The 17,650-nt window shown below is 50.4% G+C and overlaps 1 protein-coding gene across 6 annotated transcripts; it reads left to right on the top strand.

Moving 5' to 3' along the window:
• Positions 1 to 1,961: 1,961 nt before the first annotated feature.
• On the top strand, positions 1,962 to 14,452 carry SULT1C2 (sulfotransferase family 1C member 2). 6 transcript variants are annotated; one of them, XM_013995890.3, is made up of 9 exons: positions 2,146 to 2,203; positions 5,799 to 5,842; positions 7,773 to 7,949; positions 8,268 to 8,393; positions 9,312 to 9,409; positions 9,901 to 10,027; positions 10,423 to 10,517; positions 10,677 to 10,857; positions 12,635 to 14,452. In XM_013995890.3, exons 3-9 carry the CDS (start codon positions 7,799 to 7,801, stop codon positions 12,745 to 12,747), a joined length of 891 nt encoding a protein of 296 aa, XP_013851344.1. In that variant the 5' UTR covers positions 2,146 to 2,203; positions 5,799 to 5,842; positions 7,773 to 7,798; the 3' UTR covers positions 12,748 to 14,452. The 6 variants fall into 6 exon arrangements, 4 of the variants coding, with proteins under 4 accessions (XP_013851347.1, XP_013851344.1, XP_003354749.1 ...); XM_003354701.5 differs by lacking the exon at positions 2,146 to 2,203 and adding an exon at positions 4,144 to 4,257; XM_013995893.3 differs by lacking the exon at positions 5,799 to 5,842 and having other exon boundaries at positions 1,962 to 2,203.
• Positions 14,453 to 17,650: the final 3,198 nt, after the last annotated feature.

Genomic DNA, 17,650 nt, shown 5'->3' with positions numbered 1-17,650 from the left:
AAATACTTCTGTTCAGATCTTCTGTAAGAGAAGTGCGAGGTTTATTTATTTATTTATTTATTTTGCTTTTTAGGGCCATACCCAGGGCACATGGAGGTTCCAACACTAGAGGTCGAATCAGAGCTACAGCTGCCGGCTGACACCACAGCCACAGCAGCACAGGATCTGAGCCGCGTCTGCGACCTACACCACAGCTCACGGCAATGCCAGGTCCCTGACCCACTGAGCAAGGCCAGGAATCAAACCTGTATCCTTATGGATGCTAGCTGGATTCATTTCCACTGCGCCACGATGGGAACGCCAATAAATGCATTTTTTTTAATGATTCTGCACTCTACGATCAAATTATGCTTTAATCTTAACACATCATACAACAAGGATGCAGAAACAATGTTTCTAGAGGGTCAGGTGGATTCTAACTGTTCACCAACGGGGCCCAGGGTGCCCTCCAACATTGGAGAGGGTTTGGGGGCAGCCAATGATGTGGGGTTCAGCCTTCCATGCAGCTCTCCCAGTGGTTAGAGATACAGAGTCTCACTGAAATGTTGTTTTGTCATATACGCTGTCACGTATTCTGCTTTTGCTCAACTGTCTGATGTCATTATGTGTGTAAAACATTACCTAGCGATTTGAGAAATCCTGAAAGCAAGTTGGTCCCATCCCAAGATCTGCAGGGCTCTTGGTCACGTGGCCTTTCTCTGCCCAAAAGGGCACACTTTTCGTCACGGATCAGGTGACAGCAGGACACAGAAGCCTGTGCACGAGTCCTCAGTTAAAAATCAACTCTGCTCCAGAGTATCGTTCAGAAGTTTGAAACGTGGAAGACATTTTCTCATGAAAACATGTTCCCGGAGTTTCCACTGTGGCACAGCAGGTTAAGGATCCAGGTCGCTTCAGCTCAGGTCCCTGCTGAGATGCAGGTTCAATCCCTGGCCCAGGAACTTCCACATGCCTCTGGTGTGGCCAAAAAAAAAAAAAAAAAAAAAATGAAAAAGAAAGAAAGTGGGTTTTCAAGACCAGGACAAAAGCCTACAGCTAACTCATAAAGTAGCTGAAATACCATGCATTCTAAAAGAATCAAAGGAAAAACACATTCTAGTTATTAAATTAAAGAGATAATTACATTTGTCTTGAACATCAGCGCCTTAGGAAAAGAACCCACTTAGGTGGAGGCACTGGTAGGTGGAGTTGAAAACTTTTGTGTAAATTTTGAAAGAGCTTCTGCATATTTTTTCAGAGCTATCAGAATCGATATTCACGGGCTATGGGAGTTCCCTGGTGGCCTAGCAGTTAAGCATTCGACGTTGGTCAATGGTGTGGCTCAGGTTGGATCCCTGGCCTGGGAAATTCCATATGCTGTGAGTGCAGAAGAAAGAAAGAGAGAGACAGAAGGAAGGAAGGAAAGAAGGAAAGAAACATAGGAGATGAAAGAAGTGACCAGAGCAGGCAGCTTTTACACGTGTTAAGCAAAGAAACAACACATTTGTGAAGAACCAGCAAGATAAAGGGCTTGGGCTCCGGGTAAATTGGTGAGGAATCACTAGTTTTGTTGTGGTTGTTGTTGTTTTGCTTTTTAGGGTTGAACCCCCGGCATATGGAAGTTCCCAGGCTAGGGGTTGAACTGGATCTGCAGCTGCTGACCTATACCACAGTCACAATAACGCCAGATCCCCAACCCACTGAGCGAGGCCAAGGATTGAACCCACATCCTCATGGACACTAGTCAGGTTTGTTTCCACTGAGCCACGTCAGGAACTCCCTCACCAGGTTTTTGTTTACAACCTTCGCAGCCCTGAATCTCCATCTCTGGTGATGAGGGGGTCCTTCTACCTCATCGTCCAGGGAGGCACCTTCACAGGTGAGATTTCTCTCCTGTTTTCAGGGAGACAAAGGGAGTCAAGCTGTCCTTTTCCATCGGCTGTTTCCTAAGTAACTTTATTTCAAAATGATCAATGTGCCAAGGTGGCAGGTTCTGGGCCAGCCGCCCTGCGCGCCTCACAGCCAAGCTCCAGATGACCCCTTGGGGAAGGCCCCCCTCCCCCCAGGCTCTCCCTGCAGAGGGCCCCAGCGCCCCAATTTGGGGAAATTTGAGCCTTGGCAACTGCCGTCCAGGAGCACATGGCCTCCTTGGAAGACGCCCTCTGTGCTCACTGACCCTTGGTCCGCCAGCCTTTGGGCTGCGGGGTTTCAGCTGGAACTGAAGGTAAGAATAGGGCCTAAAAGAAATCCTTAACTAACCGATTTACTTTTTCATCTTCACTTTAGTAATGTAGGAGTGGCTGTGGTGACAGGGCTGATGCGCTCAGGCCAGGAGGTACTTTACCTGGAGGACACCAGCCTCCTGGTACTGGGACCTAGAAATCAGGACTCCAGGGAAAAGGCTCCCTAGGATGACAGTCCTCCCTCCCTACCCCTCCCCGAAAGCCCCCTCCCTCCCTCCCACCCTTTTCCCCCAGGGCCCCCTCCCCCTCCTCCACAGCCCCCTCCCTGCTTGCTCCCCCCGCTCCTCCCCCCTCCCCCGGGTGCTCTGCCCCTTGACCATGACTTCCAGCAAGGGCTCTCTCTCATCCAGCCGCTGTGGGACATTTGCTGGGACTGCAGGGGGGATGGGGGTGTGAGCTGTGTAAACATAGAACCACAGGACGGTGGGGTGGGAACCAGAACTAACCCACAAAATGCTACAGGATCCCATGGAAGCAGCCATTGTTTCTGCCCTTGGAGCCAGGGCCTGCCTGACCTAGAAGCATGAAAAGACATCCAGCTGGGAGCTCAAGGGCCAACTCCTATGCCCCTGTGGCTATGAAGGAACAGCTCTTCCCCTGTTTCTCTCTTCCTGCACCTCTCAGAACTCAGGGGATTTCTGTGACCAGAAGTGGGGAGGCAGGCTCTACGTTAGGCAGCTTCTCAGACTGTCCTGCATGGCTCGGAGGGTCCATCAATCAGCCCTGCCCAACACCATCCCCTGGAGGTGTCTGACCCCATGGGCCAAGGGCTCAGTCTTGCAGCCCCTGCTTCAAGAGGCCAGGTTGTCACAGACCCCTCCTCGGGTTCTATTAATTTCTGGGATGGCTCACAGAACTTAGGAAAGATGACCAGTCTGTATAAAAGGACTCAGCTGGGGACAGCCCTGCGGGAGAGAGGCGCAGGCTGGGCCTGGGGGAGGGCTCAGCACCCTGCTCCACCGGCCCACCCTCCCCCCCAGCCTCCACATGGGCGCCACCCCCAAGCTCTCTGAACCCCAGACGTGGGGACTTCTCTGGACACTTCGTCCTAGGCTGGTTGATTGAACCATTGTGCACTGGTGATTTGATTCAGCCCCCAGCCCCTCTCCAGGGGTTGAGGGAGGGGCTTCCAGCCCTGAAAGCTCATGGCTGGTTCCCCAATAAGGAGGGGTTCCAAGTGTCACCTCATTATTATAAACTCAAACGTGCTCTAGAGGGGTTGGTTATGAGTAACAGGACACCTCCCCCTCCCACCCACTCTGAAAGTATTTCAAGAACCAAGGGCAAAAAACCAGTATTGTAACTGCCCCAGTTACTCTGATAACCTAGGAAATTACAGGGGTCTGGGGAGCTGTGAGCCAAGTATGGTGAACAAAGACTGAATATAGATTTTTTTATAAATCACAGTATTACAGGCCCCCCCTCCCCCGCAAGGGGCTTGGGGGGAAGGCAGGTGATGGGGCCCTCCCCCTCCTCCTCCCCCTGCCCAGTTCCCTCTACAGGCAGGGTCGACCACACAGAGCAGCCCAGGGCAACCCCTGAAGCACCAGTTTGGGCGCTCCTCTTCCTCCACCGGCCCCTGAACGTGCCCGTCAGGATCCTGACCCCTCACTCTGTCCAGCCAGGCTGACCCTTAAGGGCTTGCGGGCCCAGTGCCCAAAGCTGACCCAGGGCGGCTGGTGCACAAGGCATCCTTGTCTACAGGCCCCGCCCACCTGGACCTCAGACCTTCCGCTCCACCCCCTGCTCGACTGGGCTAACATCGCTAACGCCGCTCCCCTCCCCCTTCCCAGTGAGGACCTGGGACGTCTCCCTGCACCCACAGGAAATGCAGACATGCAAACTCGACCTTTGCCCCCAGCCACCCACACCCACACCCCACCCACCAGGTTATCACTAGGTTCTGTGGGCTCCATCTCCTAAACCTGCTTACTTCTCTGGGCAGCAGCCCACACCCCAAGTGGCACCTGCTCCTCCCTCTCCCCTGGCTCCGCCCCCACCACTGTGAGATCCCTGGTGACCCGCTGCCCTTCGGGTAAGTCATGCTCCTGCGAAGCCCTGGGACACCTTCCCGCCTGGTCTCCAGCCCCATTTCTAGTCTTGCTGCATGCAGCTCTGAGCTCCAAACCTCTGTTCACAGAGCACACTTGGCTCGCTCCTGCTGCTGAGAGGTTCCAGCCCCTCCCACACCACCCCTACATTCCATATTCTTTTGGGTTTCTTTTTGTTTGTTTGGGCTGCACCTGAAGCATACAAAAATTACCCGGCCAGGACTCCACCCTGCACCACAGCAGCTACGGGAGCCACTGCAGTGACACCAGTTCCTTAACCCACTAGGCCACCAGGGAACTCCTAGATTCCATATTATTAATTCACTTCTTTTTTATTAAAATATAGTTGCTTTACAATGTTGCACCAATTTGTGCTGTACAGCAGAGTGACCCAGTCATACATAATATACATTTCCTTTCTTATGAGAAAGGAATCTTCCGTCATGTTTTTTCCCAAGAGATTGGACGTAGTTCCCTGTGCTATACAGTAGGACCTCCTTGCTTATCCATTCCCAACGCAATAGTTTGCATCTACTAACCCCAAACTCCCGGTTGGTCCGTCCCTCTCCATCCCCCGCCCCTTGGCAACCACAAGTCTGCTCTCCATGTCTGTGAGTCTATTTTGTAAATAGGTTCATTTGTGCCATATTTTAGATTCCACGTAGAAGGGATATCACATGGTATTTGTCTTTCTCTTTCTGAGTTCCTTCACAGCATGAGACTCCCTAGTTGTATCCATAGTTAATTCACTTTTAAAAATTTTTTATTTTATTGAAGTATAGTTGATTTACAATTAAATTAAATTTAATTTAAATTTAACTTAAATTTGTTAATTTCAGGTGTACAGCAAAGTGATTCAGTTATACATATATATTATTTTTCAGATTCTTTTCCTTTATAGGGTTATTATAAAATATTGAGTAGAGTTCCCTGTGCTATACAGTAGGTCCTTGGTTATCTATTTTATGTACAGTACTGTGTATATGCTAATCCCAACCTCCTAATTTACCCCTTTGGTAACCGCATGTTTGTTTTCCAGGTCTGTGAGCCTCTTTCTGTCTTATAAATAAGTTCCTTTGTATCTTTTTTTAGATCTCACATATAAGTGCTATCATATGATGTTTGTCTTTCTAGTTAATTTGCTTTTTGAAATTGCTAAATATGGGGAGTTCCCATCGTGGCGCAGTGGTTGGCGAATCCGACTAGGAACCATGAGGTTGTGGGTTCGGTCCCTGGCCTTGCTCAGTGGGTTAAAGATCCGGCATTGCCGTGAGCTGTGGTGTAGGTTGCAGACGCGGCTCGGATCCTGCATTGCTATGGCTCTGGCGTAGGCCAGCGACTACAGCTCCGATTGGACCCCTAGCCTGGGAACCTCCATATGCCGCGGGAGTGGCCCTAGTAAAGGCAAAAAGACAAAAAAAAAAAAAAAAAAAAAAGATTTTGCTCTTTTAGTTTTTGTTGTTGTTTTTAATCTATAGGTTCCTCTTCATCTTTTTTTTTTTTTTTTTTTTAACTTCCCTTGCAGGTCATTTGAAGATAGTATATTCTTGTCCTGCAGACATTCACAAGGTCTGTATTTTGCTAACTGCTTCCCCGTGGGGTGTTTTAACATTGTGCCCTGTTCTCTGCATTTTCTGTAAATTGGTGCTTGGATTCCAGGGCTTAGTCAGAATTGGGTTCAGTGTCGGGCAGATCCGCTTCGTTGGGTAACAAGTGCCACGCCAAGCATCTTTCTTTCCACAAAGCTAGGAGCCATGAATGTTAAATACCTGAATTCTGTCACCATTTAGGGCTGCAGAAGACTTCCCAGTTCTATAATTTATGTTTGCTGGAATAATTCTACAAAGAGACACTTCTTTTATCTGCATTCAGCATTACAGTTCATATAGGAAAGTCAAGATGAACCATTTATTCTTTTCCACCATTTACCAGTTTTCCTAACAAACAGTAGGTTTCTAAGCTCCACTCAGAGGTATCAGCCCACTCAGGATGACCTCACAACACACCACCGACTTGAGGGGCTTAAACAGAGGAAATGCATTTTCTCAAAGCCCAGGGGGGCTGGAGGCCAAGGGTGGGTGGGCCTCCTCTCTCTTGAGGCCTCTCTCCTGGGCACAAAGGCCAAGTACTCGCCTGGCTGGCACTCACTTGCCAGTGACCATTTCTGCCACATTGTCTGGAAGACTTCCAGCTCTAACATTCTATGCAAGAGTTAAAATGGGTGGATGCCCATAAGGCTCTCAACCCAGCACAGGCAGACTTAGGTGTTGGGTAACTGTTAGGTTTCAGCTATGATCGGTAGAAATGTCTGTGCACCCACATTATCCTGTGGTCACCATGCTCACTCCTTCTGCCTTCCTCGATTTGCGCATTCAAAAGTCACCCTGTAGAACAACGAAAAACCAACAACCTGATTCAAAAATGGACAAAGGGAGTTCCCATCGTGGCTCAGCAGAAACAAATCTGACTAGTATCCATGAGGACGCAGGTTCGATTCCTGGCCTCACCCAGTGGGTTAAGGATCCAGCGTTGCCATGAGCAATGGTGTAGGTCACATATGTGGCTCGGATTCTGCGTTGCTGTGGCTGTGGTGTAGTAGGCTGGCATCTGCAGCTCCGATTCAACCCCTAGCCTGAGAACCTCCATATGCTATGGATTCAGCCCTAAAAAGACCAAAAAAAAAAAAAATGGACAAAGGATTTAAGTAGCCATCTGCTGAAGGGCCTACACAAAGATTCTCAGCATCACCAGTCATTGGGGCAGTGACACTCAAAAGCACTACTAAATGTCACCTCATACCCACCCTATGATAAAATGTTTTAAACAACAGAAAATAACAAGTGTGGATGAGGAATTGAACAAATTAGAACCCTTATGTGCCACTGGTGGGAATGTAAAATGGTGCCACCACTGAGGCAACTGGTAGAGCAAGTTCCCAAAATATTAAACATTGAATTACGATACGGTCCAGCAATCCCACTTCCATGTGTTTACCCAAAAGAATGGAAAGCAGGGTCTTGAAGAGAGATTTGCACACATATCTCAGCATATTCACAACAGCCAAAAGCTGGAAGCCACCCAAGTGTGCCTGGACGGAATGGGTAACATATGGCCAATTTACACAGGAACCGTTATTCACCCTCAAAAAAAGAAGGAAATTCTGACACCTGCTACAACGAGGATGAACCTGGAGGACACTATGCTGCGTGAAATAAGCCAGTCCCCAAGGATTCCATTTTATGAGGTCCCTAGAGGCGTTGTTATGTTCATAGAGACAGAAGTGGGTGGTGGGGACAGGGCTGGAGGAGCGGAGTGAGTGTTTAACAGGCTGTTTCTTTTTGGAAAAGCGAGACGTTCTGGAGATGGATGTTGGTGATGGTTGCACAATAACTTGATGTTACTGAATTGTTAACTGAAAAAATGGCTAAAATGGTCAGTTCTGTGCTATGTATACTTTGCCACAATTTTAAATAAGATCTCCTGTGTTCTCTGCCCATAGGAACTCCCCTCCTGTCCTGGGAGACCATGGCCCTGGCAACCGCAGCGGGGACACGGCCACCCCTGAGGGAGGTGGCAGGGGTTCCTCTGCCTGCCACCACCGTGGACAACTGGAGCCAGATCCAGGGCTTCGAGGCCCAGCCGGATGACCTCCTCATCTGCACCTATCCCAAGTCAGGTGGCTGTGGGCCCGGTCAGCAGGGCTGCCCATGTCACAGAACCCCTGACAGGATGTTGGCACCTTTGAGGGGCCCTGCTCCAGAGGAAGCCTGGACCCCTGCGTCTTTGGGGAAGCACTATGGCTTCGGAGGCACAACCTGCTGGGCTCTGGGCTCCCCTCTCCCTAGAGATCCCCTGACTCCTCCCCCGTGGGTGTCTGTCCTCACAGCCAGCAGGATCCTGGCCCAAATGCCAGTCAGTCTACACAGGCCAGTGGGGGACGTGGGGGGGGGTCATCTAACATGCTTCTGCTTTCATACCTCCGTCTGGGCGGCAGGGACCACGTGGATCCAAGAGATTGTGGACATGATCGAGCAGGGTGGGGACGTGGAGAGGTGCCAGCGGGTCACCATCCAGCACCGCCACCCCTTCCTAGAGTGGGCACGGCCACCCCAGCCTTCTGGTGAGAGCCCCCCCTCACTGCTCTGATCCCTTCTTTTTCTTTTATTAAGACTTTACTTTGGGGGGAGTTTCCTTCATGGAACCACTAGGATCCATGAGGATGCAGGTTTGATCCCTGGCCTTGCTCAGTGGGTTAAGAATCCCACATTGCTGTGGCTGTGTAGGCTGGCAGCTGCAGCTCTAATTTGACCCCAAGACTGGGAACCTCCATATGCTGTGGGTTCAGACCTAAAAGGAAAAAAAAAAAAAAAACTTACTTTTTGGAGCAGTGTTAGCTTTTCAACAAGATGAAGAGGGAGGAGCAGAGTGTCCCCCCATCCCTGCTCCCACGCACACCCAGTCCCCCCCTTACCAAGAGCCACGTCCCCAGGGCTGCACATTGGTCAGACCAGGGAACATGCACTGACCCATCATCTCCCAGTGTCCAGGGTCCCCCTTAGGGCTCCATCCTTGGGCCATGCATCTGGTTGTAGATGCTGCACAAGGACCCGTGTCCAGCCTCACAGACATCATAGGGGCCTCTAGAGGACGTGCCCCTTGACTCTGCCCCCCACCCCCCACCTCAGAGTGACAGGAGGAGCACACAGAGCAGGAGCCCAGTCAGTGTCTGAAGGGAGGGCAGGAATCAGGCCATCAGGCACCCAGAAGGGCTGGCTGGGGCGGGGCCCGTGAGCTATCCCAGCTCTGCCACAATGACACACCCCCCATCCTCAAACTGACCGCACACAGCCTCTCAGCCCCCTGCAGCTCTCAGCTGTGTGCGTCCATGTGCAGGTAATACCCAGGCTCCCATCGCGAAGTCCCCCATGTCTAGGGCCAGGCAGGGAAGGATGGGGCAGGGCAGCCTGCACAGAGCCTGGACAAAAGGTCCCAGGCAGTACTTACTTACAGAGGCCTGTCCTCTCAACCCACTTGGAAGGTGTGGACAGAGCCGCAGCGATGCCCTCTCCACGGGTGCTAAGGACCCACCTTCCCACCCAGCTGCTGCCTCCGTCCTTCTGGGAAAACAACTGCAAGGTAACCAACATCTCCAGACGCCCCCCACCCCACCATGCTTCCCGACCTGAGTCCTGAGAACTCATGTGCAACAAGAGAGCATGTCGTACAAGACGGGAGGCAAAGGCCAGCCTGAATTTGGGGACAGAGGGAGAGACGTGGGGAGGCAGTGACTACGTGGGGGGATGGGGAGAGGATGCTGACAGAGGTTGCTGGCATTGGGGAAACTCCTGGCACAGAGCAGAGGGTGTTGCCAAAATCGCAACGGTCTCTGTACACCGATGCCAAGTAGAAGCTTGAAGGCAGAGTTGGAGGAGACAGAAGAAGTAGCTTTAGGAGTTCCCGCTGTGGCTCAGCGGGTTAAGAACCTGACCTAGTATCCGTGAGGATGCGGGTTCCATCCCTGGCCTCACTCAGTGGGTTAAGGATCTGGCGTTGCCATGAGCTGTGGTGTGGGTTGCAGATGTGGCTCGAATCCAGTGCCATCTTTATCCCCCCTCTTCGTACCCCAGTTCCTCTATGTCGCCCGAAATGCCAAGGACTGTATGGTGTCCTACTTCCACTTCCAAAGGATGAACCAGACCCTCCCTGACCCAGGCACCTGGGAGGAGTACTTTGAAACCTCAGTCAGCGGAAAAGGTAGGGAGATCCCCACCTCTGCGTCCCCATGGCACCAGGCTTGGCCTGGGCACCACGCACACAGACTCCCAGGGCTCCCTCGGCCTCCCACAGCCACAGCAAACATCCCCACCTGACTCAGAAGCCTTTATTCCGGGTCACCTGACCCCAAAGGGCTTCTGTCCTGACACCGGGGCATCTGTGACTGCACGTCATAAACCAAGGCCACATTGGCACTCATGTTGGGAGAGGTTCCCCCCAAGGCTGCCTCGTTCCACTTCACCCTCCAAAACAAGCAGACCAGGACTCTCAGGGTATATCCAACACGTGACTTTTTGTCTCTCCCAACACGCCAAGTAAATAACCCCTCTTGGATTTTGATCCCACATCACCTGAGTGTGTCATATGTCTTCCAGTGGCCTGGGGCTCCTGGTTTGAGCACGTGAAAGGCTGGTGGGAGATAAGAAAGAAATTCCAGGTCCTCTTCCTCTTCTATGAGGACATCAAGAGGGTGAGTGGAGGCCATGCAGGTAGAGGACTGCGTGCCCCCAGGCGCCTGGGGACCCGCAAGCTGTGTCCAGGCTAACATCTGTGAGGGACGCCCTGGGGAATTTAAGTGCATCCTTTGGACACCCTCCTCCCTCCAATGCGATGTTCCCCCTCACCACAGAACCCGAAGCAGGAAATTCAGAAGGTGATGCAGTTCATGGGAAAGAACCTGGATGGACCCGTGCTGGACAGAATCGTCCAGGAGACGTCGTTTGAGAAGATGAAGGCAAATCCCATGACAAACCATTCCTCGGCGCCCAAGTGGATCCTGGACCAGTCTATCTCCCCCTTCATGAGAAAAGGTTGGTGGGCAGCAAATTCAAGGGCAACCAAACACTCAGGGTGCCTGGGAGCTTGGCATCTGCCACTGGGCACAAAGGCATTAGGTTTCATCAGCTCCAGGACAGCACGTCTGGGCTGGGCATCGAGTCCGCTGCTCATCAGGGTGGACCTTGATGTCCCAGGGGAGAGAGTCCTTGTGAGGACTGGTGCAGCCTGGGGCCCCTGGGTCCAAGGTTGGGGCAGGCAGCAGCAGGCTCTGGCTCTTTGCTCTAAGGTTCCATCCCTTCCAGGATGAGGGCCTCTCTCTAATGCCCAGCTTCCTGCCTGTTACCTTCTTCCAAATTTATAGCTTCTGCTCATCACCGGGCTGCTTGTGGGCCAGGATCATGATTTTCAGTACAACCACTGCTGGAATGGCCCCCTACTCTATGATTTCTTAGCTCCAATTCCCAAGAAGAATTCAAATTGGCTCAGCTAATGTTTTTTGTTTGTTTGTTTTAATGATTTTTATTTTTTCCATCATAGCTGGTTTACAGTGTTCTGTCAATTTTCTACTGTACAGCAAAGTGACCCAGTCATACATACATTTAAACATTCTTTTTCTCACATTCTCCTTCATCATGTTCCATCACAAGTGACTAGATAGAGTTCCCAGTGCTGTACAGCAGGATCTCATTGCTTATCCATTCCAAAGGCAATAGTTTGCATCTATTAACCCCAGATTCACAGTCCATCCCCCTCCCTCCTGCTCCAGCTTTGCAATTTAAAAAGTAATATAAGGAGTTGCCTTGGGGCTCATTGGGTTAAGGATCTGGCTTGTCTCTATGGCAACTCGGATTCTCTCCCTGGTTCAGGAACTCCCACATGCCGCTAGAAAAAAAAATTATTTTCATCATTACTGTTTGGTGAAAAATATATCTCATTCATATTTTTCCAAAGGTCTTTTTTCATTGAGATGGAACTTACATGCGGTGAACCGAAGTGTGCACTTCAACTGCTTTTGCTGAATGGATTCACCCACATAACCAGCACCCTAATCAAGAAGTTGAACATTTGCTTCACCCCAGAAAGTTCCTTCTCCTGCCCCTTTTCAGTCCATCACTGACCCTCAAGGCAACCACTGTGCTCATTTCTTTTTCTTTTTTTTTTTTTTTTTAGGGTCACTCCTGCAGCATATGTAGGTTCCCAGGCTAGGGGTCGAATCAGAGCTACAGCTGCCAGCCTACACCACAGCCACAGCAACGTGGGATCCTAGCCTTGTCTGTGACCTACACCACAGCTCATGGCAATGCTGGATTGCTGACCCACTGAGTGAGGCCGGGGATCGAACTAATGTCCTCATGGATACTAGTCGGGTTCATTTCCACTGAGCCATGACAGGAACACCCCCACTATGTTTATTTCTGTCACTACCCTGTGGGCCTGTGGTCTGACTCCCCACTGATGAAATCAGACAGGACATTACTCCTTGTGTCTTCTTTCACTCAGTGGACATTTGGAGGCTCTGCCACGTGGTCAAAAGCTGGCCCTTTCTTCTCTGTGGTCAGCCTCTGTGTAAACTGACCTCTGGTGGGGCCAGACTGCCAGCACCTTTGAGTGGACAGTCACTGATCAGGAGCCCAGCCCCCTGCACAGCACCCCCGCGCCCCAGGCCACATCTCAGCCCAGTGGGTGGAGGACAGGTGTTCCCAGAGGATGTGGGGTGAGGCTGGTGCAACCTCGACATGAACCCCCACTCTTCACTCAAGCCCCCGAGACGCCCAACCACTAACACTCATCTGAGCTTTCCCCTTCTAGGAACCGTGGGGGATTGGAAAAACCACTTCACTGTGGCTCAGAAGGAGAGGTTTGATGAAATCTACAAGCAAAAGATGGAAGGAACCTCAATCCACTTCTGCACGGAACTGTGAGCAAGACAAAGATGCTGCAATGAGGGTGGAGCCCCATCCTTCAGCCCCCACCAGGGAGTCTGGGGAAGGGTTGTCCTACAGCATCTCTGTGATTAGTTAACAGTAGGCACCAACTTCACCTCTAAAACAGATCACACCTAGTGCTCACTTTCCCAACCATTCTTTCCAAAGCAAGAAAGGAGATGGCTTAATAAACTAGGTGAAAGACCAGACTTGAATACTGCAAAGATTTTTAAAATCTCTTTTATTTCTGAAAGTGCATCCTAGTTCTCTAATCCGTAACCTAACAATACCTGGAATGTCAGTATGAAAATGTTAGTTTATATCTCTAATAAGAATATGAAATTTCCAGGAGTTCTCTTGTGGCACAGCAGATTAAGGATCCAGCGTTGTCACTGCAGCAGCTCGGGTCATGCCACGGTGTAGGTTCATTCTCTGGCCCAGGAACTTCCATGAGTCCTGGGCTTGCCCCCCACCCCCTCACCCTCCCCCCAAAAAGGAATATGCAGTTTCTGACATCTGTCAGCCAGGTCACAAATTTCCAACTTTTAGTCCCAACTACTGTCATTCCAAAGCTGAGAGCTGTAGGAGAGTTTGTTGGGCGACCCAGTGATAATGGTGATTACAGGTACATAAGCTTCCGATTAGCACTTTCTACTACATGAAAAAGTTGTCTGAATCCCCTAAAGATGGCAATTTTAGACCGTAACTTTTTTGCTGTTTGGTTCTGCATCTTACTCACCTTTGTAGAAATTAACTGAGAGAACGCCGAGCCACCTTCATTAACATTCACAAATGCAGCTCCTCCTCCTTATTTCCAGGGCAAGGCTGTGACCCTTCAGAATTCTTCAAGCTCCCTTCAGGTACAGTCAGTTAACTGGCAGTATTTAATTTTTTTTTTTTTTTTTTTTTTTTTTTGTCTTTTTAGGGCCACACCCATGGCACATGGAGGTTCCCAGGCTAGGTGTCGAATTGGAGCTATAATTGTCGGCCTACACCAGAGCCACAGCAACGCCAGATCCAAGCAGCGTCTGCAACCTACACTACAGCTCATGACAATGCCGGATCCTTAACCCACTGAATGAGGCCAGGGATCAAACCCGAAACCTCATGGTTCCTGGTCGGATTCGTTTCCGCTGCGCCACGACAGGAACTCCTGTAGTATTTAAATATTTCTGTGTTTAAACTTCAGACTAAACAGTGATAGGCAGTTGTTGTAAAGACAAAGAAGCAGAAAGTGTGTCTTCACTTTTGCCAATCATGTGACTCCTTGGCCTTTTCATTTGTATTCAGAGTTTGGTGAAATTTAAGAGCGTGAACCATGATGTATAAAATGTTTGTTCACGCAGAAACCAGTTTACTGATTTTGAATAATAACTTGAAAATTAACATTTACTCTCTTCTTTATTGATCAGTTATTTGTTTTAAAACTCGAGGGTGAATCAGGAAAACGAAACGTTACATCTGTGGTGTGATTTAGTCAGTGTCTGAACTGTACTTTTTATAGATGTTTTCATTTTACATGATTTTCGTATTTCTGGAATGAATCTATATACAAAGTTGAATAGAAATTTCACTGACTTTACTGACCATTATTTTTTCTACTCATGATTAATACTGAAAATAATTCTGTTGTATATGGGAGGAAAGTGGTGAAAATAAAAATGATTTGCTCCAGAGGCAGATAAATGGTGAAACTCACAAAGTGCATTGTGGTTTGTTTGTTGATTTAAACTCTTTCCTATTCCTTGCCAGCTAGGAACCAAGCATACTGCCTTCCAGTCTCAGTGTATCACAGGGTTTTAAGTCTAACACTGTGAGATCAGGTGGTTTTTTTAAAACACCGACAATTCACCTCTTCATCCAGTTTTCCAACAACCCCACAGACATCGCACACCGACTGGACCTTCTAACCGAGATGGGAATTGAAAGCAGCCTTGCTGGCAAAGCAGCATTTGCAATTTGGCCAGCTCTCAGCTGCTGTCTCAGAGAGGGGTCACAGGAGCAGAAATAACAACCACCCCCCCAGGATTTGGTGTTTAAGCAATGAGTTGGTATGAGGTCAAGGCAAGCCCTCTGCCCGTGGCTCATATTTGTCAGTAGCTGAAGGAATGATTTTTAAGAAGCTGTTTCTTCTGGGAAAGACTTTCCATCCACCCTACTCAGAACTGGACATCAGCTATATGTTGGAAGCCTCAGGATGCAGGAGACACAACAGAGACCCACTGCTTCCCCAGGGTCTGGGGTCTGCAGTCAGGACAAGGAGAACCTACATGCATGAGATTCTTTAGACACTTGGCTGACGGGCTGTGTTTGGGGCTTGAGGGGTCAGCTTCCCAGGCATAGACAGGAGGAGGAGATGGGCAGAGGGAAGCATCGCCTGTTGCCTGTTGAGATAGAAGAACTGTGAGCAGGGTGCCAACAGAGAGAGGCAGGTCCTGACCTCTGCCAGGCGCTCTTGATTATCCTCGGACAAAGAGAGCCACTGGAGACGCTAGGAAAGAAGGGGACCCATGGACCAGCGTTTCAGCACGTGCTCTGTGGGTACAGGGGACAGGATGGAGAAGGGGAGGGGAGGGGCGGGGACTTCAGGTGGACACAGAGGCTTTGGGGGTCCAGGAGGAGGCTGACCTCCCCCCTCAGGCTTGCCAACAAAGTTGGGAGGTTACCTTGAAGGTTGATCTGTAGGACAAAGCTCCAGGTAGAATTTCTGTCCGTTTTCACTGCACAGCCCTGTGAACCTCAGCAGAATGTTGGGGGTGGGGGGGAGGTCAGGATGATCAAGCTCAGATCAGGATGCAATGCGTTCAGGAAAGTGTGGTGCAAGGGTGTCAACAGAGGCTGTCAGGACCACTCCGCCTTCAGCCACACCCACCCCGAATACCACGTGTCCCCAGAGAGCCAGATAACTGTTGCTCTGCTCTGACTAGGGGGCGCCTGGGGGCCGAGGGGGCCACTCAGCCAGCCTGGCCTCTTCCGCCTCCTCACAGTACAAGCTGACAGATCATTTGGAAATGGGGACAGTGATGACAAACTGGGTTCATGATGAGTGACCCTGGTTCAGGAAACAAAAAAGGAGTCTCAGACACGTTCCTGCCCCACCGAGAACTTGAACTTTCTGGGACCCAAACCAAACCCAAGGACACCGGCCTTTCTTAAAAGACACACACCAGCTGCCACCTGTGGTCTCAAGGCTGTCCCTCTTGGAAGTGTGCAACCACTTCAGACCCCAACCCACCCCGTCCTTGCCTAACCAGTCTCTTCATTGCCAACTGCTCCAACCCTAGTTCCTGACAAACAGCTCGTGTAATTAAGTGTGGCCTCGAGGGGTTGCCTTTACGAGCCTCTCCCACTTTGTCATCCACGGGAACACAATTCAAGCGCTTCCTGGATCTGTGTCTCCCAGTCCTAACAAACCCCAAAGAAAAGCCTGTGCCTCCCACCTGCCAAGGGAACACCTCACCAGATTTCAAACCAAAGAACACCAGGAAGAACCGCGCCAGGTACGATGACAATTAATCCATATTACATGAAGCCCTGAGACAGTGTCCAGCTCAGAAACATGCAGAGTCCCTTGTTTCCTGTTGTTTCGCTATAATTGGATCAGTAGTCAGGGGAGTTGAATTCACACCATCACTCATGGGTTAATGTGGGCAAAGCCTGGTTGAAGGAGAAAATGAAGCAGGCTGAGTCCTTGGATCTAATGACAAAAGAGGACAAAGAGGAAAAAGGACCCAGGCTTGAGCAGTGGCCCTGTAGTCCATCAGGAACTCAGTATCGACATGCAGGAAACATTATTCTGTTTCCTGAACAAAGAAGGAAAATTGCTGGACTTTTGCAAACCAGGAAGAAGAGCTCAGAGGTGTTCCCTGAGCCCGAGCCAGGCTGCTGCTGGATCTGCCAGAGGCCCCATGCACCACAGCTCCTGGGGGATGGGCTCTCGTTTGCAGACTTACGGTGACACAGGTGGATTTTCTTCTCTCCACCTTGCTTCACCCACCCTTGTAGATCATCACCATGGCCTGAACAGCCCAGCATCCTGCCGAGGCTTTGCAGAATGGCTGCAGCCACTGACCTGGAATCTGTAGTCAGCCTCGGGAGGAGAGGCTGTGAACAGGAAGGCTGGGTGGGCAGAGCCCTTGGGTCTCAGCAAATTCTCTTTCAGGAGAAGAAAAGCTGCAAGAACAATCCAGTCCTAAAGCTGGCTCCAACCACAACCCCCGACCCGCCATCCTGACCGGGAGCCTTCTGGCACCAGCTTGTAGGCAAATCAGCCCAGGCCCAGGTCTCCCCTCAACACACACAGGTTCCTGGTGCGGACACCTAACAGGTGAGGGAAGGACAGGCAAGCACTCAACAACTTCTGTCCCCTGCCCCCAGGAAGGACACAGCACACATATCAGTGAAGCGGGATGCTCACCCGAGCTGCCCTGCAGCAGCAGGGGCGGCAAGGACTCCTCGGCCCTTAAGCAGGGCCAGCAGGTTGAACCACAGTGGCCTCTGGACATGCAAAAATAACAGTGTCCTTCCTGCTGGAGCAGCCTTCAGAGGCCAGAGATACACAACTGCTTGGCAGCCTCTTGGGTCTCGCGTGGCCTTTCTTCTCACCTTGTTCTCAGAGACAATTGCTTCCTGCTTTATTAGCTCCGAGCACCCGCCAATCACATAAAACCAGTTTTATCCCATGCATGCCCTCCTTGGCTCAAGAACCAGTGGTTAACTTGTTCAATTCCCGGGAAAGGGTCTGTCGATCTTTGGTGCAGACACATACTGCCTAGCATTGGCTTATAAAAATATCTGCACCTGGACGTTTTCACTGCTCTAGTTCCTCCAAGTTCAAAAACTCAGAAACCATGGCTGTCCACCTCTGTGGTTTATGTCATTCAGAGCATTCGCCCTTCTT

This window comes from Sus scrofa, chromosome 3 (genome assembly GCF_054392235.1).
Source record: "Sus scrofa isolate SSC_HxYL_T2T_F1_AM1 chromosome 3, Sscrofa_HxYL_maternal_Yorkshire_Landrace_v2.0, whole genome shotgun sequence".
NCBI classification, from domain to species: Eukaryota; Metazoa; Chordata; class Mammalia; order Artiodactyla; family Suidae; genus Sus; species Sus scrofa.
Note: the sequence above shows the minus strand (reverse complement) of the source record. Positions and strands in the feature narration are given on the sequence as shown.

Bases quoted from the DNA above. Each gene is read 5' to 3' on its own strand.
- SULT1C2 (XM_013995893.3), top strand. From the start codon at position 7,799: ATGGCCCTGGCAACCGCAGCGGGGACACGGCCACCCCTGAGGGAGGTG. The intron at 10,518-10,676 runs GTGAGTGGAGGC...CCCTCACCACAG, and splicing joins TCTATGAGGACATCAAGAGG to AACCCGAAGCAGGAAATTCA. The intron at 10,858-12,634 runs GTTGGTGGGCAG...TTCCCCTTCTAG, and splicing joins CTCCCCCTTCATGAGAAAAG to GAACCGTGGGGGATTGGAAA.